The following is a 26591-nucleotide window of genomic DNA, read 5'->3' on the forward strand; positions in this document are numbered from 1 at the left end:
ACAGATTTTAAAAGGTTTTGATGTTGACAACTTCCTTTTAAAAGAGTAATATTTTTCAAATTAACCTCCTTCTTCTGTCAGGAGACATAGCAGTAATTTTTCATTAAAATATAAAATATTTATATGATGGATATGAAATTTTGCTATGGTCTAAGGACACAAAATTTGTGTTCAGGACATTCAAGTGTTAATCTCTGATTTCTTTCAAAACTGATACATTGTTATTATCACTAATGTTGTCCCATGTGTTGTTCCATGTCTCAAGAATCAGTGTGAATATGCAAAGGTGAATATGCTGTACACTAGTCATGCCCTTACGATGGTCACTAAACAGCCACACACACTCCAAAGCACAATTCCACTGATACACATATAGACATAAACTCACATATTTACTCCAGCATGCTCACACTCAGACATAAACACATGCACATGGATCCAGCACACATATTCCCACACCTGTGGCCTACATTCATTTGGTGCCGTTTAAGGGGATATTTATGAGGTGAAGTCAGCCGTGACTGAGGTTTCTCTTTTCCCACTTTCTGACTCCCTTAATTGTCAGGTACCTCTCTTTCCAGCAAAACACCCTGCCTAAAGAGAGTATGCATGTACGACCGGCATAAGTGTACCACAGCACTCACATTTTGGAGTATAAAAATTATACACACACAAAAACTTGCACATATCTTGTCCTGTCATACAGAGTACAGTCTACATCAGATGTAGTGACAGAGAGTTTGTCTCATATTTCTCTTCAGTGACAGCCCTAAAACACGAGCTGCTGTGCCGTTATATTCGGCAGGATGTAAAAAAAGCAGAATTTGTCAGCACAGGAAACAGACTGTCTAAATATTAAACTGATATGAAACTCCAATCAGCTGAGACTGGCCAGTCCAACATGAGAAGCCTCGGCATGCCTGACAACCCTCATTCTGCTCCTTAAATTAGCATTATTTAAAATCAATAAAAACTTTCACTGAAGACTGAGGATTTATATATAACAAAGACATAACTAAGCTAACATCCTAATCTTCATCACTACCTAAATCATTTTATACAATGATTTCTTGAGGGTTATTCTGAGAGCTCTGGTATTAGTAATTTGATGCCAATGAAAACAAGGTTGTGAGCGATAGAAGAGCAGTCTGTTCAGTATGGCGTACTGTCTCAAGGCAGTGTGATCTCATTAGTATTGTGACAACCCATGAACACACTCACACAGATGCACATTGGTTAATGAATGAGACATGTTGATGTTACACTGCAACATTAAATAAACCTGCATTTAAAATGTCTTAGTTTCATCATTTACTAATAAACGCCACACACCACTCAAGTCTTACAAGGCTTTATGTTTTAGATGCTGTCAATATGCTTAAGGTCTTTTCACACCAAGGAAGATAACTATGAAGATAATAAATAAAGATATAGTTCTTAAAATTGTTCTCAATATTAAAGGGGTCATATGATGCGATTTAAATTTTTCCTTTCTCTTTGGAGTGTTACAAGTTCTTGGTGCATAAAGAAGATCTGTAAAGTTGCAAAGACTAAAGTCTGAAATCCAAAGAGATATTCTTTATAAAAGTTAAGAGTCAACAACACCCCTAAAACGGCATGTTCTAACACACCCCCACATGTATATGTCACGATATGGGAAGATTTGCCTAACACCGCCCAAATGTTCACGCAAAGAAAGAAGGCGTAACTTACAGTATATTGCCGCTGTTGCCGCTGGCGCCATGTTGTGGAGATGCTACTTTGTTGGGAAACTACTTTGTTTGGTCTTCCAAAAGAAGACACCAGTAGAAATCAGTGGTTAAGTTGTATTAACAACACTGTTCCAGAAAAGTTCAACCCAAATATTCAGATGTGTGCAGTAGGGATATGCCGGTATCAAATTTTCCTGTTGCGATTAATTGATCATGTTTTGTCACGGTATGCTGTATTATCACGGTATTGAAATTAAGTTTCAGAAAAGTGGTTCATAATACAGTATAACAGGTTAAATAACTTTTTTTCTTATAACAAAAACAAATGAACATTTAAATATAATAAAGCAATACAAAAATATATTTAAAGTTTAAAAAAAAGTTTTACACCGATTAAAGTGGAAAAGAACTTTAAAGACCCATAGGTATCACTTTACAATAAGACCTCATTAGTTAACCTTAGTTAATGCATTAACATTCACAATGAGCAATAGCTACATTTACTACAGAAGTTACTAATCTTTGTTAAAAAATACAAGTCTTAGCTCATGTTAGCTCATTAAATAACAAAGTTGCAACTTTTGATTTTGTGTTATTAAATATTGGAATACCTAAGATTAATGAATGTTCAGAAGAATTTTTCATTGCGCAGTTTGAAAGAATCCCTAATGTAAAGTGTTAATGAACAATAAAGAATCAAAACACTTTCAAACAATATCTAGGGCATGTTGTAGTCCAGATTAAAATGGAAAAAATTTATGGAAATATATAAACATTATTTTATATTATTTAAATGTTTAGAAAGTAGCAGCTGCTTTTATTTATGGGGTTTCCAGGGTAAGGGCTACATTTCCTGCAGTTTAGCGCCATCTGCTGTCAGAGAGTGAATGTGCGTTCATTCAGCGCGTCTCTCACGTGTTTCCCCATGTGCTTCTCATGCGTGCTTGTTTACATCGGAGCTCACACCCGTCTTTAAAGCAGTGACGTGCATTTTGACCAGTTGATGGGAAAAGTATTCTTAAAATGTATTCCAAATTCTGAATAATTTGTAATATATAATTATTCTCGGTATTTAGAAGTGCCCACGATAACAATATCGTGCATATTCATTACCGAATACCGGCACAAGTCTAGTGTGCAGCACATATTACAGAGGACGAGAACTGTTTCCTGAAAGAGTAGCCTACAATGCCGGTGTCTGTTACTATAAAGTGGGGCAATTCCAACTTTGCAAGGACAGTCTGGTGCTTCTGACTCACAGTCTGTAAGTACGTTTTCATATTTAAATAATTTGCCACTGATGATTCAAACGCGAGTTTTGAGCAGTGTAGAGTAGCACTTGTTGTTTGTCATTTTTCCGATCACAAATGCAGACATGGTTTTATGTTTACACAGCGCCATATGCAACGTGTAAAAAGACAGTATAAGTCATTATAATCAGTATTTTTGTTCCCACTGGATGCAACAAATGCCTTGTTTATAATGGGTTTTAATGTTTTTGTCTTGTTGCGCCGGGACACACGGCATGACAGTATGGTAAGAGGTGTAACATCTCCGTTACACGCTTGAGGAATTCGGCCAATCACAACTCACTGGATAGCTGGCCAATCAGCATACACCTCACATTTCAGAATGATGAGCTTTGTAAAAATCAACGAGTTTCAGAAAGGCGGGGCATAGAGGCACAACAGTAATGTACAATATGTGGAAAATAATGTGTTTTTTTGAACTTTAAACCAAATAAACACATTGCATTACACCAAATACACAAAATAATGTTATTTTTAGCAACGTCATATGACCCCTTTAAAGAATGGTAGAGTCCACACACCACAGCTATAACGATAAAGGCACAGAGAAATGATATCGTTGTATTCACTTTCAGAACGATTTTTTCGAGCTGATGAACGATAAAAACATTGACATCCAATCAGAATCAATCCTGCTATCACGAGCTCGAGAATTTAAAGCGGCAAATGACTGTCCACTTAGAATAAACAGACAATATTGTCCACTCGTGTGGATGCTAATATATTTATAGTTATCGTTCTTGGTGTGAACGGGTCATTGCATTAAGCAATAGGCATTTAAATAGGTGTCTTCACACATATGCTATTTTCAATTTAAAATGTAAATGTAAAATTTGACAAAAGGTTGAATACTTTGCATTAGATATTACTGTTGGTATCTTTCACAAAATACATGTTGAAATTTAAATGTCTAGCTACTTACTTAAGACTTATTGATCACTAAAACTAAATAATTGCACTGGAATTCATGTTTGAGTGTAAAACCTTCCTTCTTTTATATGCTTTGCCATTTACGAATGTTTAAGGCCCGAATCATGAGTTTTCTCCACTGAAGAGCTGTTTTAATTATATTTTAGTTTTTTCACCATCTAAACAATCAAAACTCAGGTACGCCACAGAACAACAACAAACACACCTGTCCTTCACAGTCTCATAGGAGTTTGCATCAAATAAAATATAGCATTTACACTGACTGAGGTCTATGATCACAGTAAAAACCCCAAGGTCACCGTATAAGGTCATCCCTCCCACAGTAGAATGACTATTCTCAGGCAGAAAAGAGGCATATTTTTGCATTCCACCTCATACACTGCTATTACATGATGCTCACAACCCACCCAGCTCTAATCAACGACATGCACTAGCATTTGCATAAATTGCTTGAGCCAGCAAACCCATGACTCTTTAAATGTCCTCCCGTTGTAACATAATTTAGGAAGCCACGAGTATAAACTGGTGAGGCAGACAGAAAAAATGACTCTCTCCCTCCCCTGCCGTTCAAAGTCAGTGACGACACAGCAGCCGATTGATATTCTGTGCATGTTCCCATCAGAACCGTCCTACAGACAAAACACCTTCAGCCTAGCCATGCCTACAGGCCCTCCGGAGGGGACGCAGTCACTGTGCTATTTACCCCCACTCTGACCTTTCACTGGGTACTTCGTCTCTGCTGCCTCCAGCTATGGGTACTGTGTGACCAACCTTTATCAACCCCTGGCTCAATGTCTGATCTGAAGATATTTCTCTAATGCCATGTTACTACATGCTTATTTCCACTGCAGATGCAGCTCATGGACCACCCGTTGATATGCAAAGGAAGTGAGCAGGACTGACAGAGGAAGTGGTGCTGCAGCACTTTCAGCCTTAAATCACTCTGAACCAGGGATGGGTACGACTTAAGCATCACACTTCCTTTTTAGAGGTTACTGTAGGTACGGTAAGCAAACTGAGCCAAAACAGACACATCAAATCAAACAAGTTATGGTTTGCATTCGAATCCTCACCCAGGCATGATGCACAAAACACAAACAGAGCCGTCAAGACATGCTTTCACTTTTGTTGAGTCACCTTAACTGTTTTATTCGTTTAAAATGCAAAAAGCTCTAATTTCAGACCTGCTTTTTCTTCACAGTCTCTTCTATAACCAAATTTCCTGCAAACCAGAGGAAATAACATGTTTCATGTGGAGATGTGATCAAAGCCAAAGTGTCAAATTAATGAGAGATAAGAGGGACAAAAAGACTAAACAGATTTTTTTTTTGATAAATCTTTATAAAAAAAAAAAAAAAAATCCTGCTAATCACTTTAACGCAATGAAACATATACAAATGATAACACAAATCTAAAGTAAACAGAAAATAGCTGGTGCAGGGTGGGTAGCGAATAGGTTCCTAATATCTTATCATCATTACTAACACAGGAAGTGCTGTCTTGGCAAACAGGAAGCAAGAGCTAGCAGAACAGGTCTTCATTGTGTGTGTGTGTGTGTGTGTGTGTGTGTGTGTGTGTGTGTGTGTGTGTGTGTGTGTGTGTGTGTGTGTGTGTGTGTGTGTGTGTGAATATGTGTGTACCTACCTAACCATATTTTGGGGACAAATTTGTACCCAAAAGTGAGCAAAACCTGACAAAATCGGCAAAAACCTCCATTTGTGTATGTGTGTGTGCACGCGCGCGCATGAATATTTGAAGGTCAGTGTAGTTTTACACTTAAACACACCGATCATCATTGTTTGCATGTGCATTTAATACCATGACTAGATTTAGTTCAAGAGATAAGATGATGTGTGAGTCACAGACCAAAGTAACCAGCGAGTCCTTTCCCTTTACACACAGACACACACACACACACACACACACACACACACACACACACAGGCAACACAGGCAATTTCAGGCTCTCTGCGCCAGTGAGCAATGAGAGGGGTGTCTCTTTAAAGCTTGGTGGTCTGGTTGTTAAGAAATACTCATGTTTGTGGTTAGTGTGCAACAAAACCACAAACACCCTGTGCATCTATTCAGTTTCATACTCAAGATAAAGAGCATAAAACATCAAATATGCCTTAGTATCACTCTCTCTCTCCTTTTCCTCCTCTCCTTGCTTTCATTTTTTTTTCTTTTTTTTCAGACAAGACCAGACACGCACACAAAAAAAAATACAGTCGGAATGGACAAACTCTCTCTGGTGAATAATGCAAATTTACAGATAAAAGTGTGCAAAGATGAAACAGTGCAAGAGCGAGTGTTGTTGCGCACGGATGAGGTGTCTGTGTAGTTTGTCTGGTGTGAAAGCGGGAGTGTGTAGTAAAGCTGTCCTCCCTCTCTCTCTCTTACACACACAGTTAAATGAGCTCATCACAGAGGTGCTAGGTCACACAAGACAGCCGCTCGATCTCACTGCTTCCCTTCAAGGCAGTAACTTTAATGTGATATTCTCCTTTGAAAATGAACCTTGAAATAAGTGCATCGGAAGTTATGCATCTGTGCTGCATCTAGTAAAATCAACATTTGCAATCGCTATTCAAATTTACATTTTGTACTTTCTTAAAGGGACAGATAACCAAAAACATTACTGGGCAGAGGCTGTCAAGCAACAACAAAAATGTATATATATATATATATATTTACATTTAGAAATTTAGCAGACGCTTTTATCCAAAGCGACTTACAAATAAGGACAATGGAAGCAATCAAAATCAACAAAAGAGCAATGATATGCAAGTGCTATAACAAGTCTCAGTTAGCTTAATGCAGTATACGTAGCAAGGTTTTTTTCTAAATCATACAATAGATAAAAAGAAAACAGATAGAATAGAAAATTGATAAAGCAAGCTAGTGTTAGAGGACTTTTTTCCTTTTGTTAATTGTATAATAAATAAAAAAATACAAATTGATAGAATACAAAAAGATTAGTGAAGCAAGTTTTTTTTAAGAAAACAAGCAGTTAGTAAATAAATAGAGTCTATAAACATAAGTCTAAAAGTGGCAAGTTTTTTATTACTTTGTTTTATAAAGAATAGAATTAGAAAAGAGAGTGCTAGAGTAAGATGGTAAAATAAAGATGGAAGAGATGTGTCTTTAGCCGATTCTTGAAGAATATATAAAATTATTTTTTATTACTTTGTTTTATAAAGAATATGGTTCTCGTGTGTCTCATTATTGATATTAAACATGTCATGACTCATCTTGATGTGCCTTCTTTGGATGTATGACATTGCACAGTGCTGACTCTAAATGTTCATTAACTTTATATTAGGTGTCTTTAACTACAATGAACTTACGTCAATTTATTTATTTATTGATTTTTACATTTATTTTACTTTTAATTTACTTACTAATGTAATAACAGTAAATTATGCATAAAAAACCATAAACCTATCCCTACAGTTAGAAAATGTTGTTATTTAACATTACTTATAAGTGCAGTTACACTGTAACAAGGACATGTTTAAATAAGGTGTAACCCAATGCACTTATTGTGTTGATGTTGCATTGCAAAACCCTCTTGCTGCTATTGAAGTGGGATATGGTTAAGGTTAGGGACAGGTTTTGTGGTAAGGGTGGGTTAAGAGGTCAACAGTTTAAATGAAGTGATGACATGCAGAATTTTTTATTTTTTTTTTCAAATATAAACACAATATAAAAAAAACAAGTATGTACAAAATAAATGCATTTTATCAAATGATTAATTTAAATGTTAGTACACATTAGTTGATTTTACAGTTTTTATTTTACAGGTAACTGTTACAGTTTTTTGTTTAAGTAATAAATTTTTTTTTGATGAAAATATTCATTAAATTTAGTCAATATTTTGTCATGCCACATTTATTCATTTTAAGTTAATATTATTTATTAAAACAGCATTTTAGTCAATATAAGAAACATTTTAGCTGATAAAACAAGTTAAAAATCGCACCAAATATGCAAACATTTTTATGTATTAATTTAAACGTATCATATATATGTGTTAATCTCAAAGCTATCGTATGTCTTCAGAGGACTTGGAACATATTGGATTAAAACATATGGACTTCTTTACAAAAATGTAAAATTCTTTTAATTTCCTGAGTTCATCAGCCCCTCTCCCCATACATTTTCAATGTATGAGAAGGATACTCTTCAAAACATCTTTCATATTCCATGGAAGCAAGAAAATCAAGAGGCTTGGAACAACGTGAAAGTGAATAAATGATTACAGAATTATTTTGGGGACTTTTCATCAAGAGAGGAATTAATTTGTCACGGAAATCTCACGGTGCATCTCAGCAAGTTTGCATAATGTCAAAAAAAAAAAAAAATCTAGTAAACTGAGTTGAGTGAATTGAGTGAGGCTGTTACATCCAGCCATATGGCACCACGCTCTGGCAGACACAAAACATTAATCCCTGCCCTGACAAATGGACAATGTGCATTAAAAAATTGGAGGTAAGAAACAAGGCACATGGCCTGTAATATAAAAGCACATCAAACATGTGAATGCATTTTTTACGTAAGCTATTACAGCTGTAATATCATAAGAGAACATACAAATGCAGAAAGCATGTGCTTTGGGTTTAGAAAGGCTGCTTAGGAATTTAGTCACTGTTATTTCACAGACCTTAGGTTTTAAGATCTTTAAATCCAGCTGTACCTGTACGAGTAGGGCCATGCTTTGACACAGATATGACTTTGGCAATGTGAGAGATAAGGTATGAGAGAAAGAAAGCCATCTCAAGGCAGATTGCTATGGTATTTTGGTTGTCTAGAAGTGTGTAGTGATGGTCCTTTAGTGTAGATACACATCTACTAAACAGACAGACAGAAAGAAATCCAGATTAAAGGTGCTCTCTGCCACTTTTTAATGTCACTAACAGCCCTGATCTACAAGAGAGCGAGCAGGAAAGAGAGAGAGTTAATATGCCTGCAGGCTTTTTGGCATTCGAGTCTCCGACTGCTTAGAGAGGGAATTCCTTCTGAAGACCAATAATGACACACATACACACATGCTGCTTCTTTTGGGAATAAGGGAAGAGTGTGATGAGGCAAGGAGAAGGAGAGAGACACAGAGTTGTGTCTGCACGTGTATGAGGCTGCTTGACAAAATATTGCTGGAGAGAAAAATCCAAACAGTTGAGTATGCATTCTCTCCACAAATAAACCGTGGAAAGCGGCAAAGAAATATTAATATGCATGCTGTTGTTGGAGTAATAGAGTAAAAAAACTCAATGATATAATTATTAAATGATTAAAAAAAAAAAAAAAAAAAAAAATTCCTATGCTGGAAGACACTTTTGATTCTCGGAATAAAGTCTGGTCCGGTTTGGAGCTTATTCTGGTCAAGAACTGCATAATTACACAGAAATAGTTCTGAGTGACAAGAAATCGACTAATTATGTTTTATGCTTTGTTTTTACACAACTTTTAGGAACACATTTATTTTATAGTTTGAAGAATTTGACATTTTATATTTTACCTGAAACACATAATAAATAATCCAGCATGAAAAAAACCCTGAATTAATTCAAACAAGGGCACAGCAGTGTTGATCTGTGAGAAGCAATGATCAAAAATGTGTGTAGAAGTTTTGAATTTATCTTTTTTTTCATTCAAATGCAGATTATTTCACATACATAATAAAAAGTCAGACATACAGTTTTGCTTATTGATATTAATTTCATTGTGAAAAGACTGAATATCTTGATTCAGATGTTCAAATAAGACAACCTTGTGTAGCACCAGCCAATCAGATCAGAACTGGCGATTTCAGCCGGCTCTTGCTTTTTGTTTTGAGTGCAATATGCATCAGTAAATAGACTGTGGGCAGTCTGTTGGCATGCCATCTGAGGATCTTCTGATTGTAATAGAGAAGATACCGTTCTGATAATAGATTTATTAAACCCCTGACACAGAATAAGGTGTAACGCAGCTCTAATGTTCAGTTGAAATTACCGTTCATGGCAATTTACAGTGAAATCCTGAAGCTGCAGCCATTTGCTTTCAAATGAATTTCATACAGCAGAAATGTTTCTGCAGCATGCGGCTAGGCTGATGCGTCCATCTCACCTTTCTCTGGGTGTGATGGAAGCAATCACCAGGTGACCTGATAGTGATCTATGCATGCTCTACACATCACATGGTGTTGTATAGTCGTACGTGAACCAGCGGCTCCCTCTCTACCTCTCTTTGTCTCACTCTCTATAAGCTGTAGTAGAAAATACGCAGATCGGCATGTGTGCAAAAACAAACCGCATCAAACAGTAACAGAAAAGCCTAGGTAATATTACGTTGATGGCATCAGATCTCGCTCTCTTTAGCCCATTTATTCCTGTAAAACATCCTCTTGGGCATTGGAAAGAGAAATGGAGACGGAGATAGAGATAGAGAGAGAAAGGTGGACGTCAAGATCCAGTGACCGCAGCGCTAACATGCTTCAACATGACAGCCGTCTTTAATCACACGGCACCAAGGGAATGCACAGCTTAAATGTGTTTGCATGGACACTATTGTCCTGTACATCAAGGGAATACAAATTTTCTTTTCCTTCATATCTCGGCTGCTCTGGTTTCGTAAGCGCTCTGCTGGGGGATTCCTGCTAATTGCTTGCACATTCCCTTCTTCCTCTATTAAAGCCAGACCACCATTCCCTCTTACAATTTACAGTACCGCTGCCACAAGAGAAGAAGACCAAACCGGAGACAAAACACAAATGAGAGAGAGCAGAAAAAGGATACAGCTTTACGAGGAATGTGAATTCTGAACTAAAACAGAAAGACTGTTTGACATTTGAAGGCCATTATGGTATCTAGTTTATCCCAAAGATGGTTTGTCATACAGCCTGGCACAATGTCTGACTGTGTACATCAGAATGGTGGTGTGCGCATCTGTGTGTTTGTCTGCCGTATGCGTATCAGAAAAGTGGCATGAGTGCGAGGTTTCTCCCCTGGCACATGGGCAGCTTCGCAATCAAAGGTCAGAATTCATCGACACTGGCATCCTCCGACATCTTGAAGCAATTTAAGGTTTACTCCAGGGGTGGGCAGGGGACGCGTCTGTTTGCCTGAGTGTGGGTGTTTGTGTGTGCGTGTGGATGCGAGAGGGGGTTCCTGACATTCTCCAACAGAAAGTGAGGACAGAGTGCTTGTAACGTTTCCCGTGAGCTATATTTAATTCATTACGGAGAAGCAGAGGCATGTCTATCTGGGATCAGACTTTTAGCGGAAGAGATGCCCAATTAATTAGGCTCAAGCAAACAACACACAGCACTTGGCAAATCGCACACATATTTGGGCCTCTAAAAATATCCACATTATGGCCATGTCTGTAAATCAGAAGAGGGTCAAGCTCTCCATCATGTGAACGTCTGTGAAGGCTGTTTCTTTTGCGCCCACAGACGCTGCTCTTTGTTTTATTGTGTGTGAGAGTATGGCCATTTTGCAGTTTTACATAGTAAGATGAGATGAGGAGGTGGAATGTGTGATTCTAATTTCCCTTTGCAGACTGCAATGTACAGTGGGTGGAAGACAAATGGGGAACAGAAGAGTCAGAGATGCCTAACCGCATTACCAACCTCTCTGGGACCCGGCGGATGACTGTACATGCACATATGAGATAAATAAAGGGACGCACAGCCACACAAAGTAAATCAGCCCTCCATAAAATTACATCTATTCATATCCCACCATCTGCAGTGCAAATATGACGTTCAATACCCAAACATGATGGGAAATCGTAAATAAAGGAATCTGGGGACAAAATGTCCACCTTTCATATGTGTGTAAGACAGTCTTAAAAAAACAGAGGACACTGCTTATTACATTAGTTCCATCGTTAATTTTATTTTTTCATCCATCATTCATCCGCTCATCTGTTCATCAAACAACTTCAATCCTGTTGCAGCGATTGCTCACCTATGTGAATTTGTGAATCGCAAAAAGTTCTCAGGCGGCCTCAGCACGCTGATGGCCTGTGACCTGCTCCAATGACATTGAGATTCTGTGGAAATTATGGTATTAACAGAGTGCCACAATGGTTATCCACAAGCCAAGACAGGTAAGTGTCAATTACAACAGCCTGGTCTAATGCGCACTTGATGCTGTGTGTCACACACACATGGAGAAACACACTCGTAATCATGCGAGGATAGAATATTGAGACATCAACTGATTTGAAGTTCAACCCTCAAGCACTCGTAATCATGCGAGGATAATGTGTGGGATGCAAATCACATTTGTTTGTGTTTGTGTTTTTGTGTTTCAGCGGGAAGACGAGCATGTGTTTTTGTGTGTTTGTACTTGTATTAGGTACTGTGTTTACACTGAGGTTTTGAGTGAAGGGAAAGGATAGAAAGAGAGTGATGTAGGTGCACTTGTGCTGTACGACAGCGCATGTGTGTTGAATGCGGTACTAGACTGACTTCTCACAACGAAACGAATTGAACAGCAACATTACGTACAAATAAGACCTACTCTCCGAGAAGATTACCAACTACACATACCCTCTCGTTCTCATGCATGCACACTCGAGTACTGCCCGATCAGGCATATAGGTTTTGTTCCTAGTGCTGCCCTACAGGTACTTGATTTTAAACTGTGTTTGCATCAGTCTCTTTTCTCACGTCTCCCTCTCCCTCATTTGTATATGCGTGTGCATGCTTTTGCAATGTGTGTGCGGGTATCTCAAACTGTGTGATGTCATTTTTCTTTTTTCCTGTTTTACTCGACTAAGATTAACAGCGTAAAAGTGTTTACGACGCATTACAGAAAACCAGCCCCGAAAGAGCCCGTCTGCATTCCAGCATAATGCACCCCAAAAAACATCAGCGGCAGCAGAAGCGTGTGAGAAAAACAATCCACAGACCTGCAGGATTCATCAGAGAGAAAACTTACAATACACAAACACACATGCATCCTCTCCACTGTTCATGTTCAGCACACACAGTCTCAAATTTCAGGGAACCCTTGGATGCTCAGTCGTGACAGCGCAGGAGCATGTGCATATGTGTGTATGTCTGGATGTGTGTGTGTATGTGTGAGAGTGCATGTGGATCTTACCAGATGGCACAAAATGAAGAACTTTGTTTGCTTCCATCATTCCCTTCTCAACCCATAATCATCCTGTAGTCCTGACACTAATGGGGGCAAGATCATCTCTGCTCCGGTCTCCTCTCTCTACCCTCCTCTCTTCACTTCTACCTCTCCTACTCTCTCTCTCTCTCTCTCTCTCTCTCTCTCTCTGTATCTATCTTTCTTTCTCTCTCTCTCATTCCTCAGACATATTTAGTGAGTCAGCCTTGCCCTGCCTCCATTGAGGTGTGACTCTGGGTCCTAAAGCCTACATTTCCTGCATTTCTCCGTTTCACTTTGCATACTTGATGCTTGCAGGCATAAATCGTCACGACAAACTGCCTGCCATTTAGCATTACTCGTGTAAGAGAGCAATGAGTCTGTGTCATAGAGTAGCCAGTAAAATGTGTATTCTGATAAATGTTTTGCAATGGGCAACATATGTTGCCTGTAAGTTTACATACTGTCACTGCAATGTCCTTTGTTTCTTTCACAATAAGGAATAATGTCATTCTTGCATCTATTTAAATCATGGCATGATAGAAATACACACTCTGTTGTGAGGTTTGGTGCTTTTGGATTGTTTGATGCTATTATTTTTGGTGTGGTGCTTCTGGATTATTTGATGTTGTTATTTTTGGTGAAGACATGGTGGAACAATGTTTCAAAGAGATTTACTGCAAAGATGGGAGCTGAAATTGGGGATATTAGCTGAAACACATTTCAAGCATCTTGTTTTTTAGTCAGCTGTGTATGACTATCAACACAGTGTAACACAGTGATCGTAGTGTGAAGGCGGCTATATGGTTAAATAAATGCAAGAGAGTAAAGACCAATTAAAATAGATGTAAAAAATAATTCAGTATGCCAGTAGCACAATGGCATTATTTTAGTCAATTCGATTTTGAATGGCAATTTTTTTTTTCAATTCAAGCCAATGGAAGACTTAAAACAAATTGAAAACTTTAATTTGAAATGATAAAGATTACACACCAAAATATAATATATTTTACACACTTAAGGGTATAGTAGGCCCAAAAGTGACAATTTTGTAATCATTTACTAACCAAACCTGTATGATTTTCTTTCTTCCGTGGAACATAAAAGATATTTTGAGAAATGTGTTTTTATGACCACACAATGGAAGTAAATGGTAACCAAAACTTTTTACCAACATTCTTCAAAATAGAAAAAAGACGTTTGTACAGGTTTGGAACAACATGATGGCAAGTAAAAGAGAATTTGTAATTTTTAAGTGAACTATCCCTTAAATGCTAAAATTATTTACAAAATGATCCACAAATTTTAACAGAAGCTGAATAAATAGCAGAAAGAAGACAGTAGACAAAGAAGAAAAAGAAGATGATCATGAAGAAAACAAAAAACAAGCAACAAAAGATGACAATAAACAAGATGACGACAAAGCATAAGTCGAACAAAAGCAGTAGAAAACAAAGATGACGACAACGATGTAAAGATGTTGAAGCAGAAATGCTAGCAGTAATGGTAAAACATGATGACAAGGCAGTATTAGTAGATGAAAAAGATGACGACGAAGAAGAAGCAGAAGACAATGGTGAAGAAGAAGAACAGAATGTTTGAGTAATTTTTAGCAAGCGTGGTAATGACTCATCATTCCAAGTCTGTTTGTTTTATTTCTCTGTTGAGGGGGTGGGGGATATGGGGGGATCTGTTTTTTATTTCAGCCCTCACAATAATCATAAAAAGTGTAGTACCCCTCTCTCCTCCCTCCATTTTGTCGCCATCAAAGGCTCTTTCCACAAAACACACCTGCTGGCAGCATGTAAAAGAGTTTGTAGAGGCCTGTGTGTACATATATGTGTGTGTGTGGGGGGGACATGGGGAGGCTGTAATGTTAACACAGCTCTTGTGTAAACCCCAGACTGTATTGTGATGCACTGCTCTTTAAACTATTCCGTTATGTCAGACCGAGTACCTCTCACAGTATGACATGCAAAGTGTTTGATTCGGCCACCTACGTGTCCATTCATTCAATGTAACAACACTACTGAAATATCATACCTCACAATCATCATAGTCCACATAATTTAAAAGAGACATGGTGTGTGTGGGGTGTAGAGGGTTAAATTCTGATGTGGGCACAGGATGCTGTGGGTACACAGAGTGAGGTCAATCTCTGACCTTGCTATTGTCCTTGAGTTCAGCAGAGTTGTCCAGAGGTGCCAGAAAAAACACACTCAACCACAAAATATTTGGGCTAGATTAGGGACGCAATGTGCATTGGCCAACAGAAAGAGATCCCTACCACAAAATCAAAGAGTGTTTTGGGTGACGCACTGCCACCTAGTGCCCTGTGCGACTGTAAGAGGTCTACACACCTACCTTACACAATGACTCTTTGGAGCCATCTCATAAGCACACACACATTTGATGAATACTTTGTGCTTTCACTTGTGTGCCCTAGACCTCACTTCCTATCTGTGTTTGACTGTGATAGTCAGATCATAAGCTTCACAGGAAATGTTTTGTTGTTTTTCTGGACAAACAATGGGTATTGTAGATTTATGGGTAGTGACTGCTGACTGTAAAACTTGAAGCTACAGTACCTATTTGAACTACCTATTCACACCACAAATACAAGTAATTGGTTTTCAGAGAAGTAAATCTAATAATTTATTCCCAAAACAGTTTTAGTTCATTCCAAGTAGTAGCAAAATGAGACAAGACATCAAAAATATGTGATCAACTACATAGTGATCCAAAATTATACAGTTAACTTGCATGTGGAAATAGAGGGTGTTTTTGCAGCACAGGTAGGGCTGACAACTGAAAAAAAAAAAAAAAATATATATATATATATATATGGCTTGCAAACATATACTGTATGTTTGGTTTTCTGTGATGTACTCTATATTTTTGTTAAAAATATGTTTATTATGATATTTATCTTATTATCATGCAGACAGACACTTTCTTTCTTTCTTTTGTGTGTTTTTTTTTTTTTTTTTTGTGTGTGTGTGTGTGTGTGTGTGTGAATGTTGAATCCTGCTGTTTTACTTCAATTTATGAAACATAATTAGCGACAATCTTTTTCTCCATATTGTGACATATATCCAAGTGAAATGGATTATCGAAAAAGAAAACTGTAAGGCGGGACATACATCTATACTTGATTGGAAGAAGGCGGATCTAAATTTGAGTTTGAGGTCGATTGTGTGAAAGCGGCAATTTTTAAGAGAACTAAATGATTGGAGAAATCAGGTATACAACAACAAAGAGAAGTTTGTTGTTTCACTGGAAGATCCAGTTATGGCATTTTAATGAAGAATTACTAAGTCAGTGAAAAAAAAATAAACATATAGATTAATTGCACACAATAAGATCATTAAGGTTAATTTACAAAAATAAGATTAAGTGAATTTTCATTTCATGCTGACTTTAAACTGAAATATAAACCAAGAGATTGAGTTCACTTTTCATTCTCAGTGGATCTCAATCCACTTTCCATTCACACTGGAATTCAGCCTATTAAAATATTATTATGCCCTACAAAATGATGTCAAAATGGTTATTGTTAGAGGCCAAATTCAGTTGCACGATTAAATATATTTATTCAAAGTTTAAAATTATTTATTTAATACAAGCATTAAGGTCGAGCCATGCAAACACCAGGAGTTTTTGGGTTTGCTTTACAGACACACACACACACACACACACACACACACACACACACTCACTCAAGAACACAGAGTTGTATTGTATCTCCAGGAAGAGCCAACAGTCAAACTGAGTGAACAACAAAGGGTGGAGCTTCCTTCCCCTGGACCCTCACCTAATGTTAGAAATGTATCAGTGAGACTCTGTGTGTCTGTGTGAGCGCATGTGCACATGCTTGTGAGAGGGCATGCACGTGCATTCACACTGAGATTTGGGATGAAGAAAACAACAAATTTATAATTTTAATATCTTGACATGCTAGAACAAATCTGAAAAATTGAGCAATCTTTAATACAGTCTGCCACAAGATCTATTGAATTCACAACCTAAGAACGATATAATAATGAAGAGTGCAACAAAAATTCAGAGTTACCTCACACTTGCAGTACTTCATCAGCTCCAAGGACAAGAGAATATGTGGGAGAAAGCATGTTATGTCTACATGTCTATTATTAAGGGCACCACAGCTGCGGTGGATGCTGATTCTTATGGGTGTGCAATGATGCTTTAAAAAGAGACTTTTCTAAATGTTTTGTATAGGTTAATAAACATGGTATCCTCTTTGGTCAGACAGCCTGATAGCTTTTGACTTTGTGAGACTAACAGCTGAAAGACAGCAGAATAAAAAAATGAATCTTTATCCAGCAGTCCTTGCTTCCCTCATTAACCTAAGAGTATGAGCCCAGGCAGCTTATGTGCAGCTCTATTGTGTAGCAAGCTATTGGGACACTCATCCTTTCTTTGTTGTATCAGTCTTGATAGGGAACAGAAAATACAGCTTAATCATGAAGGTAATTATGCTGATACAAAATCATTGTTCATACACATTTTTCATTTATCAAGAAATTATTTATGACTGTTCACTGTTCACCCCCCCCCCCCCCAAAAAAAAAGAAAAAGATAAGATCAGATCAGATTTCTGAGTTTTGCAGAAATATCTTTTTAAGGAAAGACCTTCTGCGGTGCATGTCCAAATAACTGCACATACAGCATATTAAGATATATATTAACATATTTGTATTATATTTAACATCATAATATAATTAATATATAATTATAAACAAAACCAATTAGATTGGGCATAGTTATCTCTTTTGAAGTCTAACTTTGGCCTTGTCTCTAGATAATGGGACTGTGGCAGTGATAATGAAGGCTAGTGTTTGGATTTTTGGAAAACGCTATATCCCTTTAATAAATAACCATGGTAACCATAACACAATAACATAGTTATAATTATTGAGATTTTACAGTAATATAAATATGAATATAAACATAACATATTTAATTATATGTACATATATGTACAAATACATACAAACACACATATATATATATATATATATATAAAAAGAGTGGATGGAAACACAGTTTGACACAGATATATATATATATATATATATATATATATATATATATGTGTGTGTGTGTGTGTGTGTTCTTTCGATATCAATTTATTATGACCTTACAGTACAAATATATGGTTGCCATGGTAATGTTTGGTAGGTTTGTCTAGAAATGTCATCTGGTTCAAGAGTATCATTGGAAAACAAACATTTGTTGTTTTAGTATATTCACACACGCAAAGCGTGAGACATTCAGCAAGAATTTCAGGTTTACCATAATAACAAACATGAAACCTCTTACACAAGCATATTTCCTTAAATATTCCGTTTATAAAGTTCCTCACCTTGCCCGTTTCGATACAAACATCCTTACCTTCAGCAAAGCGGTTGACAGTCACTCCCCTCATGTCTTCACAGTCTTTATCCGTCTTCATGATGTCTTTCAGTTTGGTACACCTTTTAATGTTTGAAATCACATCCAGGGGAAGCTTTTCTGAGAGTTAGTTTATCTTTATATCCAGACTAACTGGTCAAGTTGTTCTCTTTTCTCTTGAGTGTGAAACACAGACGGGCATATTAGCCTTGCGCGCGAGTGTTCAGCAGGTGTGCATGACAGCGCGAGCGCAAGAGGTGCAGCACGCGAACAAAAGCTCCTGAATCTGGACCAATCACGCTCCAGCATACCAGTGCGACTGGCCAGCACTGATGGACCACCTATATCATTACTGTGTGAATTTTAGAGGGGGAAAACAGTTTCCCGTCCTGTTTAAGAATATATATTTTCAATTAATTTACAGCGGACTTATAACTAACATGTATAAATTAAAACTAGTATGAGGGAAAGGTTCCCCACTAGAGAGCGCGCAGAGAACGCGACACACGTGCTCTCTGTGCGATTCGGAGGACCCTGCAGCAGTAAGATTTTTTAAAATCCTTTCTGTGTAAATTGCGAGTGACTGTGAATTTTGGATTTTTTTATTCAGTTTAGTTTTGAGAACTTTAGAAGAGAACACTGTGTTACAGTACTCAGTAGCTACTACTGAACCTTGAGTATCAAAGCACTGGACATTTGTCTCTCTTATCTGATTCACCCAGGTCAGTTCGTGGAGCCTCTGCTAATGAGCTGATGAGTTGAATCAGGTGTGGTAGATAAGGGAGACATCCACTGTGAAGGCCAGGTCGGTGATTGAGAACCATTGGTCTTTTATGTTCTGTCACTTTCAGTGAACGGTTCTTAAAACAAATTTTCCTAGTGCAAAGAACATTTTAATAGTCTAAAGAACCTTCATCTGCTGTAAAGGACCTTTTGTGGAACGGAAAGGTTGCATGGATGGTAAAGGTTCTTCATGGAACCATAGAAGCCAATAAAGAACCTTTATTTTTAAGAGTGTTGGAGACAGAACATACTATGACTCATAAATGTTTCTTATGTGTACAGTTCAAGGCTACCTTTAGTACTTCTTTTTTATCACATCTTGAGAAGGAGAAAGACCGTCACCTCATGTCCTCATGTTTTTGTGTTAGGTTGAGAAGGGTAACCTCATGTCCTCATGTTATCTACAAGGCTGCATGTACATAGAAAAGTCTTCATGTTAACATTATACAAACCAGAAACAGGAAAACTTATGCAAGTTTTATTCCAAAACCTGGAGGGAAGAACTTCATAAATAAACACACAAATGTAGTAATTGCTATTCTGGCACACTGCCGATGGGTAATTGGTCAGGGGTAATTCAGCCTGCTAGAGGGGGTATGTAAGAAGACCCTTGAGGGCCCCCGACAGACTGTCTGACATGGAGCCCGAGCCAATGAGGATGTTTTCAGAGGAAGGGTCTCTATGTATGGAAATAAAAACTGCTTTGTTTTCCTGCATAGCGACAGTATCCACTAAGGTCAGCTACAATTTCCATATCAGTGATTTTATTTACTGAAGGACAGTAATTTGGAGAACAGGGTTAACAAGTTTAGGACAGGCACTGAAGGAGATGATGATTATTGTGATGAATTATTGTTATGAATTTGTGTGTGTGCTCATCCCACTTTATTTTTTTTGCTAAGCAGACTAAACATTCAAGCAAACTCTTTAATACTCTTAACAAGGTCAAGATAAACTTGTTTATGCATGTTTGTTAGCTAATAAATTTATCAGTTATCAACCACAACCTTCTTCACCCTCCGTGCCAACATCAAATGCCCTTCTTTCTCTCCCCCTCTCTTGTATCTTTGAGCTCATTGGCTGTCATGATAAGTCCAGGTGTATTTTTAGCACACTATCCTTTCATAGGGGTGGACACAGGGAGAAAATAGATATATACAGACCCCTGCAATAGAAACCAAGACATAATATAAACCTGCTACTACCAACACTACTAGAAGTGACAGAAGGTATGAGTGTCACAGCTGCAAAAGGTAAGATTTTCCATCTTATTGCATTTTAAATGTATTTTGGAGTGTTTTGAAACTAAGACGAGATTAAAGTTTGAAGTATGAACTATGTCAGATGTTGGTTTCTGAGTTTAAAGTGATATAACAAGCAGGATGATGTAAATTTTAGTTCAGATGTTTTCTTTTCCTCTCATCTGTACTGATGAGCTCAAACTGATCAACAACCAATCACGACAGAAAACAGCAACCGAGGCCGCCAACCAGAAGAAACTGTCACAGATTCAAACAGTGACACGCATAAACAAAACTTTGATTTGAAAGTTGAAAATGGTGTGGTGAAATACAAACTTCAGAATGTATCTGAAATCCAACAGACCAGCATGAAGGATGAGAACAGCACTAAAATCTGTTTGACTATTAAGAGCCATCGAGGAGGTTCACCTTCAGTGGAGAAAAATGACCCAAAGCCATTAACCACTGTACCAATACAAGAAAATGTGGTTTCACATAAGGCATGGTTAAAGAACTATGAAGGGAAGTTATGTGAGGAACAACGGCCGAGTACAAAGCGCCAACTGTCCGCTGAGAGTGCGGCGAAGTCAGTGAATGTAAGAAAGAGAAGCACTGTGAAAAAGAGCCAAGAAGAGATTGTGAAAGCCCTCTCAGTTGCCAGCCCTGGCACACAGTCTGGGAAACCTTATCTACCTGCAGTCTCCTCCTCTCAGAGGAAACCCAGAAAATTGCTGTTCTCCAGCACTGATATTTTCAACAAAGTAGACACATTCTCAATCCAAAAAGGAAGAGAGGTAACAGACAACACACAAACACACAAGTATTTGTTTGTATGTTCTTATAAACCAGGTTTGTCCAATCATGGTCCTGGAGGATCAATGTTCTGCAGAGTTCGGCTCCTACTTGTCGCAAAATACCTGCCAGGTAGATTCTAGTGATTCTGAAAACTTCAGGTGTGTTTAAGTGGGACCGGAGCTAAATTCTTCAGGACAGTGGCCCTCCAAGAGCAAGATTGGACACCCCTGTTATAAACAATAGATTTAGGCATGAACATGTGTTTTTCAGTTGAGGGAGCAGGAAGTATTTGATGCTCGGAAGATTGCTCGTGCAGTCACTGAGGGGGGCAGAAATGATGTGGAAAAACTCAGGGCCATATGGATCTGGCTGTGTCATAATATTGGTAATTGCACATGCAAAAATGCATCCACTGTAAGAAATAACATTTTCAATAAAACAAAGAGTATTGGAGTATGTTTTACAAGAAAATATTAAGTTTTTCTACTTCAGAATGTCACAATTCAGTGTGTTACTTACAAGAAAATATTATTGTTTGTGAAATTTACTAGCTAATGTTTCTACACAAATTATTTTTAATTATTAAGTCAAAAGACTTTTACAGAATGTCACAATTCAGTGTGTTCTGGCAAATTGTCTTATGTGTTTGTGTGCTTAGAGTATGATTTGGAGGGATACCTTGGTCTTTCTCAGAAGATTTGCTCTTCTGATGAGGTCATCAGGACAGGAAAGGGTGTATGTAGTGGATACTCCAGACTGTGTGTGGAGATGTGCAGGTAAATGCCCACAAGTGTGTGTGTATATATATATATATATATATATATATATACACACACACACACACACACACACATCATGCCAGTAGAATGTGACTCTGAACTTTCTCACTTTCTCTAGGGAAGTGGGCATTGAGTGTGTGGAGGTGAGCGGGTACAGCAAAGGCATTGGATACCAGGCTGGGCACAGTTTAGCTGAGAAGCGTTCCGATCATGATTGGAATGCTGTCTTCGTGGGGGGTCAGTGGTGGCTGCTTGATGCTTGCTGGGGCGCTGGCACTGTGGATATGAAACGCAAAACATTTGTGAAGAGGTCAGGCTCCTCAGATTATTGTCAGTTATTCATATCATACAGTACACACATACTGCATACAATATACACACATATCATGAGTAGTTCTTACATACTACAACAAATACAATATACTTTGGTTGGGTTTCTGGGAGAAAATAAATACCAAGCATTCATTTATCCATTCTAGAGAAACTGTTTTTATATTTAATTGACTATAATGTCATTAATTGATGGTATATGTAGCTGTTGAAGCCATCAGTTAGCATAATTTTGTATTACACTACCCATGAAGAGAAATATCCAAGAATGAAAGAGTTGTGTCTGTGTCTGTTTCAGGTATGATGACTTTTATTTCCTGACTGAACCTAGTGAGTTCATAAACTCACATTTCCCTGATGACCAGATCTGGCAACTTCTTACCACTCCCATCTCCATAGAAGAGTTTGAAACAAGACCCTTGAAGACCTCAGCATTTTATCAGTTTGGATTGACCCTGACACAACCCAAACAGTACAAAACAATCACAGGTATACATACACACACAAAACATACACTAGTGACACAACTGCACATATGCAAAATAGAAAGATGCACAAACTCAAGGGAAGATTAGTGAAGCACACACAGTCTTTCACACTGTAATGAGATAATAGGCTGCTGCTGGCATCAGCTCATGTTGAGAAGCTCTGAGAAAACAGATTAGACCGTTTGCTGCAGAGATTAGACTGTCTCATGGGAAAAAAAGTTATATTAACTAAAACTTCCTGAATACTGGATAAAGCATGCACTGCAGAATATGCAGGCAAGATTATTAAGTTAGTGTAAACATTAGTGAAACTAGGAAGAAAGCTTAACAAAGCCTCTACTGGTACCCTTTGGGCAATGAATAGATGCATGCACACTGAAACTAAATGCAGTATCACTCCTGGAAATCACAGGGTCTTGAGATGGGTTTTTAAAGGTAAACTTCTTTAAAACTGAACACTCATCCATGAGACACAGTAAACTGCAGCAAGACACCTTGCAAACACTTTGGTGTAATATGCCTACATTGAAAACCAATGAAAAGTATTGCAGTGCAATGCAGAAACAACCACCAGGGTTTACCCCTGTAAAGTATATTAGCATGAGCCCCCAGAAATTGTAATTGCGTTCCAGGGAGGGGCAGTACAAATTGCTTTCCTGTCCCATTGGGAGAAATCGTGATTGTGTCGGGCCCCTTTTCTGTACTCATTTTTGGGCATTTGTCTGTGTAATCCACTGTTAACAGAGGAAAAATTGCGAACACTGATTTAGCACTCTCCAAAACCGTTTTAAATTTCTGCCAGGCTCGAATGCGTTCTGATTGGCTAAACAAAGAATCTGACAGCAGCCAATAGCTGTTTTATTTTACCATTAATGGAGAGTCGTGCTGTCACAGAGATCCACATAATATCCCAGGTATATCAGTAATATCTTAAAGTGAGTAAGATTGGCCACTTCAGTGTGAAATTCTAATAAGCATGCATATTTTTTGTTTACTTTCACCAGAAGCCCCCCCAAAAATAGGATTGTTATTACTATGTCAACTATTGTAATTTCAGGAGTGGTCCTCCATGCATATATTTAAGGATTTTACTTCCTTATTTACATATTGTTGTCACTGCCAGAATTTTCCAGTGTGAACGTAGGCTAAATATTACTGTAACATTTTGTAGATGTGTCAAAATTTGTTTTCCGCAGACGACGGAGAAGCAATTGTGTCCGTGAGCTCCTCTAGACTGATGACCTTTTCGTATGAGATGAGGCAGCGGGATCCCCAGACAGGAGCTCTAAAGCAGGAGGAGGTTGACAGCTCCTGTGGTCTCATGTCAGTGACTCGTCAAGGGATGAAGTTGCGATTACTGCCCCCAGAGCCTGGGGCCTATGAAGTGAAGCTGTTTGCCCGGCGAGAGGGTGAACCTGGTGTTCTGCGGTGGATTTGCTCTCTTGAACTGGAGTGCCCGAGTATCCAGAAGAGGCAGGCCCTGCCTAATAACCCCTACCTGAATTGGGGCCTAGCAGCAGGGGCATCAGCACTAGGTGTCAAGGGTTGCAGCATCGCAGGAGAAGAGGCCATAGAGGTGGGTGAGGGAGGTGAGTGCAAGGTGATCCTACACACATCAAGACCTCTGATGATGGTGTGCGAGCTCACGCACCATGAGCTTGACGCCACTGCAGCCAAACGGTGCCTTGCGTCACAAATCACAGCAGAGCAGCTGGTGTGTAACGTCATGTGCCCGTACAAAGGATTTTACCGGCTGTCTATATTCGTGCAAGATTACGACAGTGGAAGTGGGACTTTTCAAAATGCCGGGAACTACCTGCTGCACTATCAAAACCGAGAACTGAACCCAAACGCATTGTATCCTCCAGACTTGGGCCCGTGGTGTGGGCCTGGGTTGCGTTCTCAAGAAGCCGGACTGTCCCATTTCAGCCACACAGGGGCAATAGTGAATGCACCCCAAGGCCGGTGCAACATTACCTTTCACTGCGCTTCACCAGACCTGCAAATACATGCGACACTCTGCACAGAGCTGCATGAGCAGGCTCATTTTCCTCTGTCCCGATATGTACTCTTGACATTTACAGATACAAGTAAGGTAACCGTGAGTGTGCATGCTCCCAGAGCGGGAGTCTATCGTCTTGGTATTTATGGACGCAAACCCCCTCAGCAGGACTATATGTCACTGTGTGACTTTATAATCAGGAGTGTGTGTGAAAAGACCGGAGACCCGTTTCCATGTGTGTATTCAGCATGGGGAAGAGGGTGTGTGCTGCTGGAGCCCCGCACAGGTGTGCTGGCTCCCCAGAGTTCAGTGAGTTTTCGAGTGCGGGTACCAGGTGTGCAAAGAGTGTGTGTCGTGGGAGAGAAACGGACGGATCTGAAGCTGAATAAGAGCAGAGTTTGGGAAGGTGAGGCTGTCACTGGAAATGCCACACAACTCAAGCTCGCTGCAGTCACTAAAGAAAGCAATGACATGCATGTTTTAATGACCTTTGATGTCCTTAACCTGAAGAATGAACTGTGAACAGAACAGACTTTTGTCTAGAGGACAAAAGGGCTATGTTCACACTGCAGTTCAATGTTGTTTACCAACACTGCAAAAAATGTATAAATTAACTAATAATATTTTGTAGAGATATGAAAACATATTTAAAACAAAATAAAATAACATAAGACAAACTTTGTAAAATAGAGTACAAATCTTTCAATTTATTATTTTTAATTAAAATATTCAATTAGTTTTATGCCTGAAAGAAGAAAATAATGATGAATATGTTTGCATTAAATCATTAATCTAATGCAAATCAGATTAATCAAATGCATTAAACTGTACTTTCTATTCATTACAAAATCCTGAAAAAAAAAAAAATCACAACTGATCTTTCAGAATGAATTCTGAAGGATCTTGTGAGACTGAAAGCTGCAATAATGGCTGCTGAAAATTAAGCTATGCCATTACACTAATAAATTAAATTTTAAAATATATTCAAATAGGAAAAAAAAAAAGTTGTGTAATAACATTGTACGTGTAGTGTAATATTAATTTGAGCTGGTTAATTTTAACAGGAACTGGGCACTTTGTCTTGCATTGTGAACATAGCCTAAAAAAGAAGGAAAGAACAGGACAAAAACATATGTAAGAAACATATCCAGGTCAAAGTGTGATAATATCCACTCATTTTTGAAATAAGCTGTTTCTTAATGACATTTATGTCACTGTATGTATGTGTGTGTGTACATGTGTGAGTGTTATATTTGCATGTTGACACAAAGAGTCTGTATCCTCGACTGTTCTTAGGAACTGCAAGTATCAGGGACATAAAGTGACTACCAGATTAAAGGTCTCTCTGGCCTCAGTGTGTGTGCAACTGAAGGGAACATTACCGTCCATTCTACACATCAGTCCCTGGCAGTGATCAAAAGACAGAGATGACCAAACAACTGCCACTTTCAATGTAGCCCAAACATGGTGCTGCATGATGCTCTAGCAATACCAAGGTCATGGGTTTGATTCCCAGGGAATGCATGCATTAAAAAAAAAAAGGTTTTACTCTAAACAAATGTTCATCCTACTTTTCAAATGCAGACAGGTACATGCAGCAAGTGTCAAAATCTCTCTTAACTCCACTATGAGGAGTCATGGGAGACAAACAGACCTTAGTAAGGTTTACGTGATGCAGTCATAACCAGTCAGTGCATCA

The 26591-nt window shown here is 38.3% G+C and overlaps 2 protein-coding genes across 10 annotated transcripts in view; one reads left to right on the forward strand and one right to left on the reverse strand.

Moving 5' to 3' along the window:
- Positions 1-18763, reverse strand: part of LOC109045573 (sodium bicarbonate transporter-like protein 11) — a 57249-nt gene extending 38486 nt beyond the window's left edge. The window contains exon 1 of one of the 8 annotated variants that reach the window (XM_042768707.1): positions 18475-18750. In XM_042768707.1, coding sequence (XP_042624641.1) covers positions 18475-18535 — 61 coding nt within the window. In that variant the 5' untranslated portion in view covers positions 18536-18750. Of the gene's footprint in view, positions 1-13047; positions 13255-18474 lie in introns of those variants that run through there. The other 7 variants (XM_042768714.1, XM_042768710.1, XM_042768711.1 and 4 more) reach the window with 7 other exon arrangements.
- A 1640-nt stretch (positions 18764-20403) lies between these two features.
- Positions 20404-26234, forward strand: LOC109058106 (kyphoscoliosis peptidase-like). Of its 2 annotated transcripts, none has more exons than XM_042768718.1 (7): positions 20404-20510; positions 20694-21292; positions 21564-21678; positions 21952-22069; positions 22191-22382; positions 22701-22891; positions 24087-26234. In XM_042768718.1, the coding sequence occupies exons 1-7, from the start codon at positions 20489-20491 to the stop codon at positions 25412-25414; spliced, it is 2565 nt and encodes an 854-aa protein (XP_042624652.1). In that variant the 5' UTR covers positions 20404-20488; the 3' UTR covers positions 25415-26234. The 2 variants fall into 2 exon arrangements, with proteins under 2 accessions (XP_042624652.1, XP_042624653.1); XM_042768719.1 differs by having other exon boundaries at positions 20406-20510; positions 20724-21292.
- Positions 26235-26591: the final 357 nt, after the last annotated feature.

Source organism: Cyprinus carpio, chromosome A13 (assembly GCF_018340385.1).
Source record: "Cyprinus carpio isolate SPL01 chromosome A13, ASM1834038v1, whole genome shotgun sequence".
Lineage (NCBI taxonomy): Eukaryota > Metazoa > Chordata > Actinopteri > Cypriniformes > Cyprinidae > Cyprinus > Cyprinus carpio.

What these genes read in the sequence shown, in the direction of transcription:
- LOC109058106 (XM_042768718.1), top strand. Translation starts at nt 20,489, where the DNA reads ATGAGTGTCACAGCTGCAAAAG. An exon ending in CAATCCAAAAAGGAAGAGAG is followed by an intron (nt 21,293 to 21,563) that starts GTAACAGACAAC and finishes TGTGTTTTTCAG; the next exon opens with TTGAGGGAGCAGGAAGTATT. An exon ending in CTGGCTGTGTCATAATATTG is followed by an intron (nt 21,679 to 21,951) that starts GTAATTGCACAT and finishes TTGTGTGCTTAG; the next exon opens with AGTATGATTTGGAGGGATAC.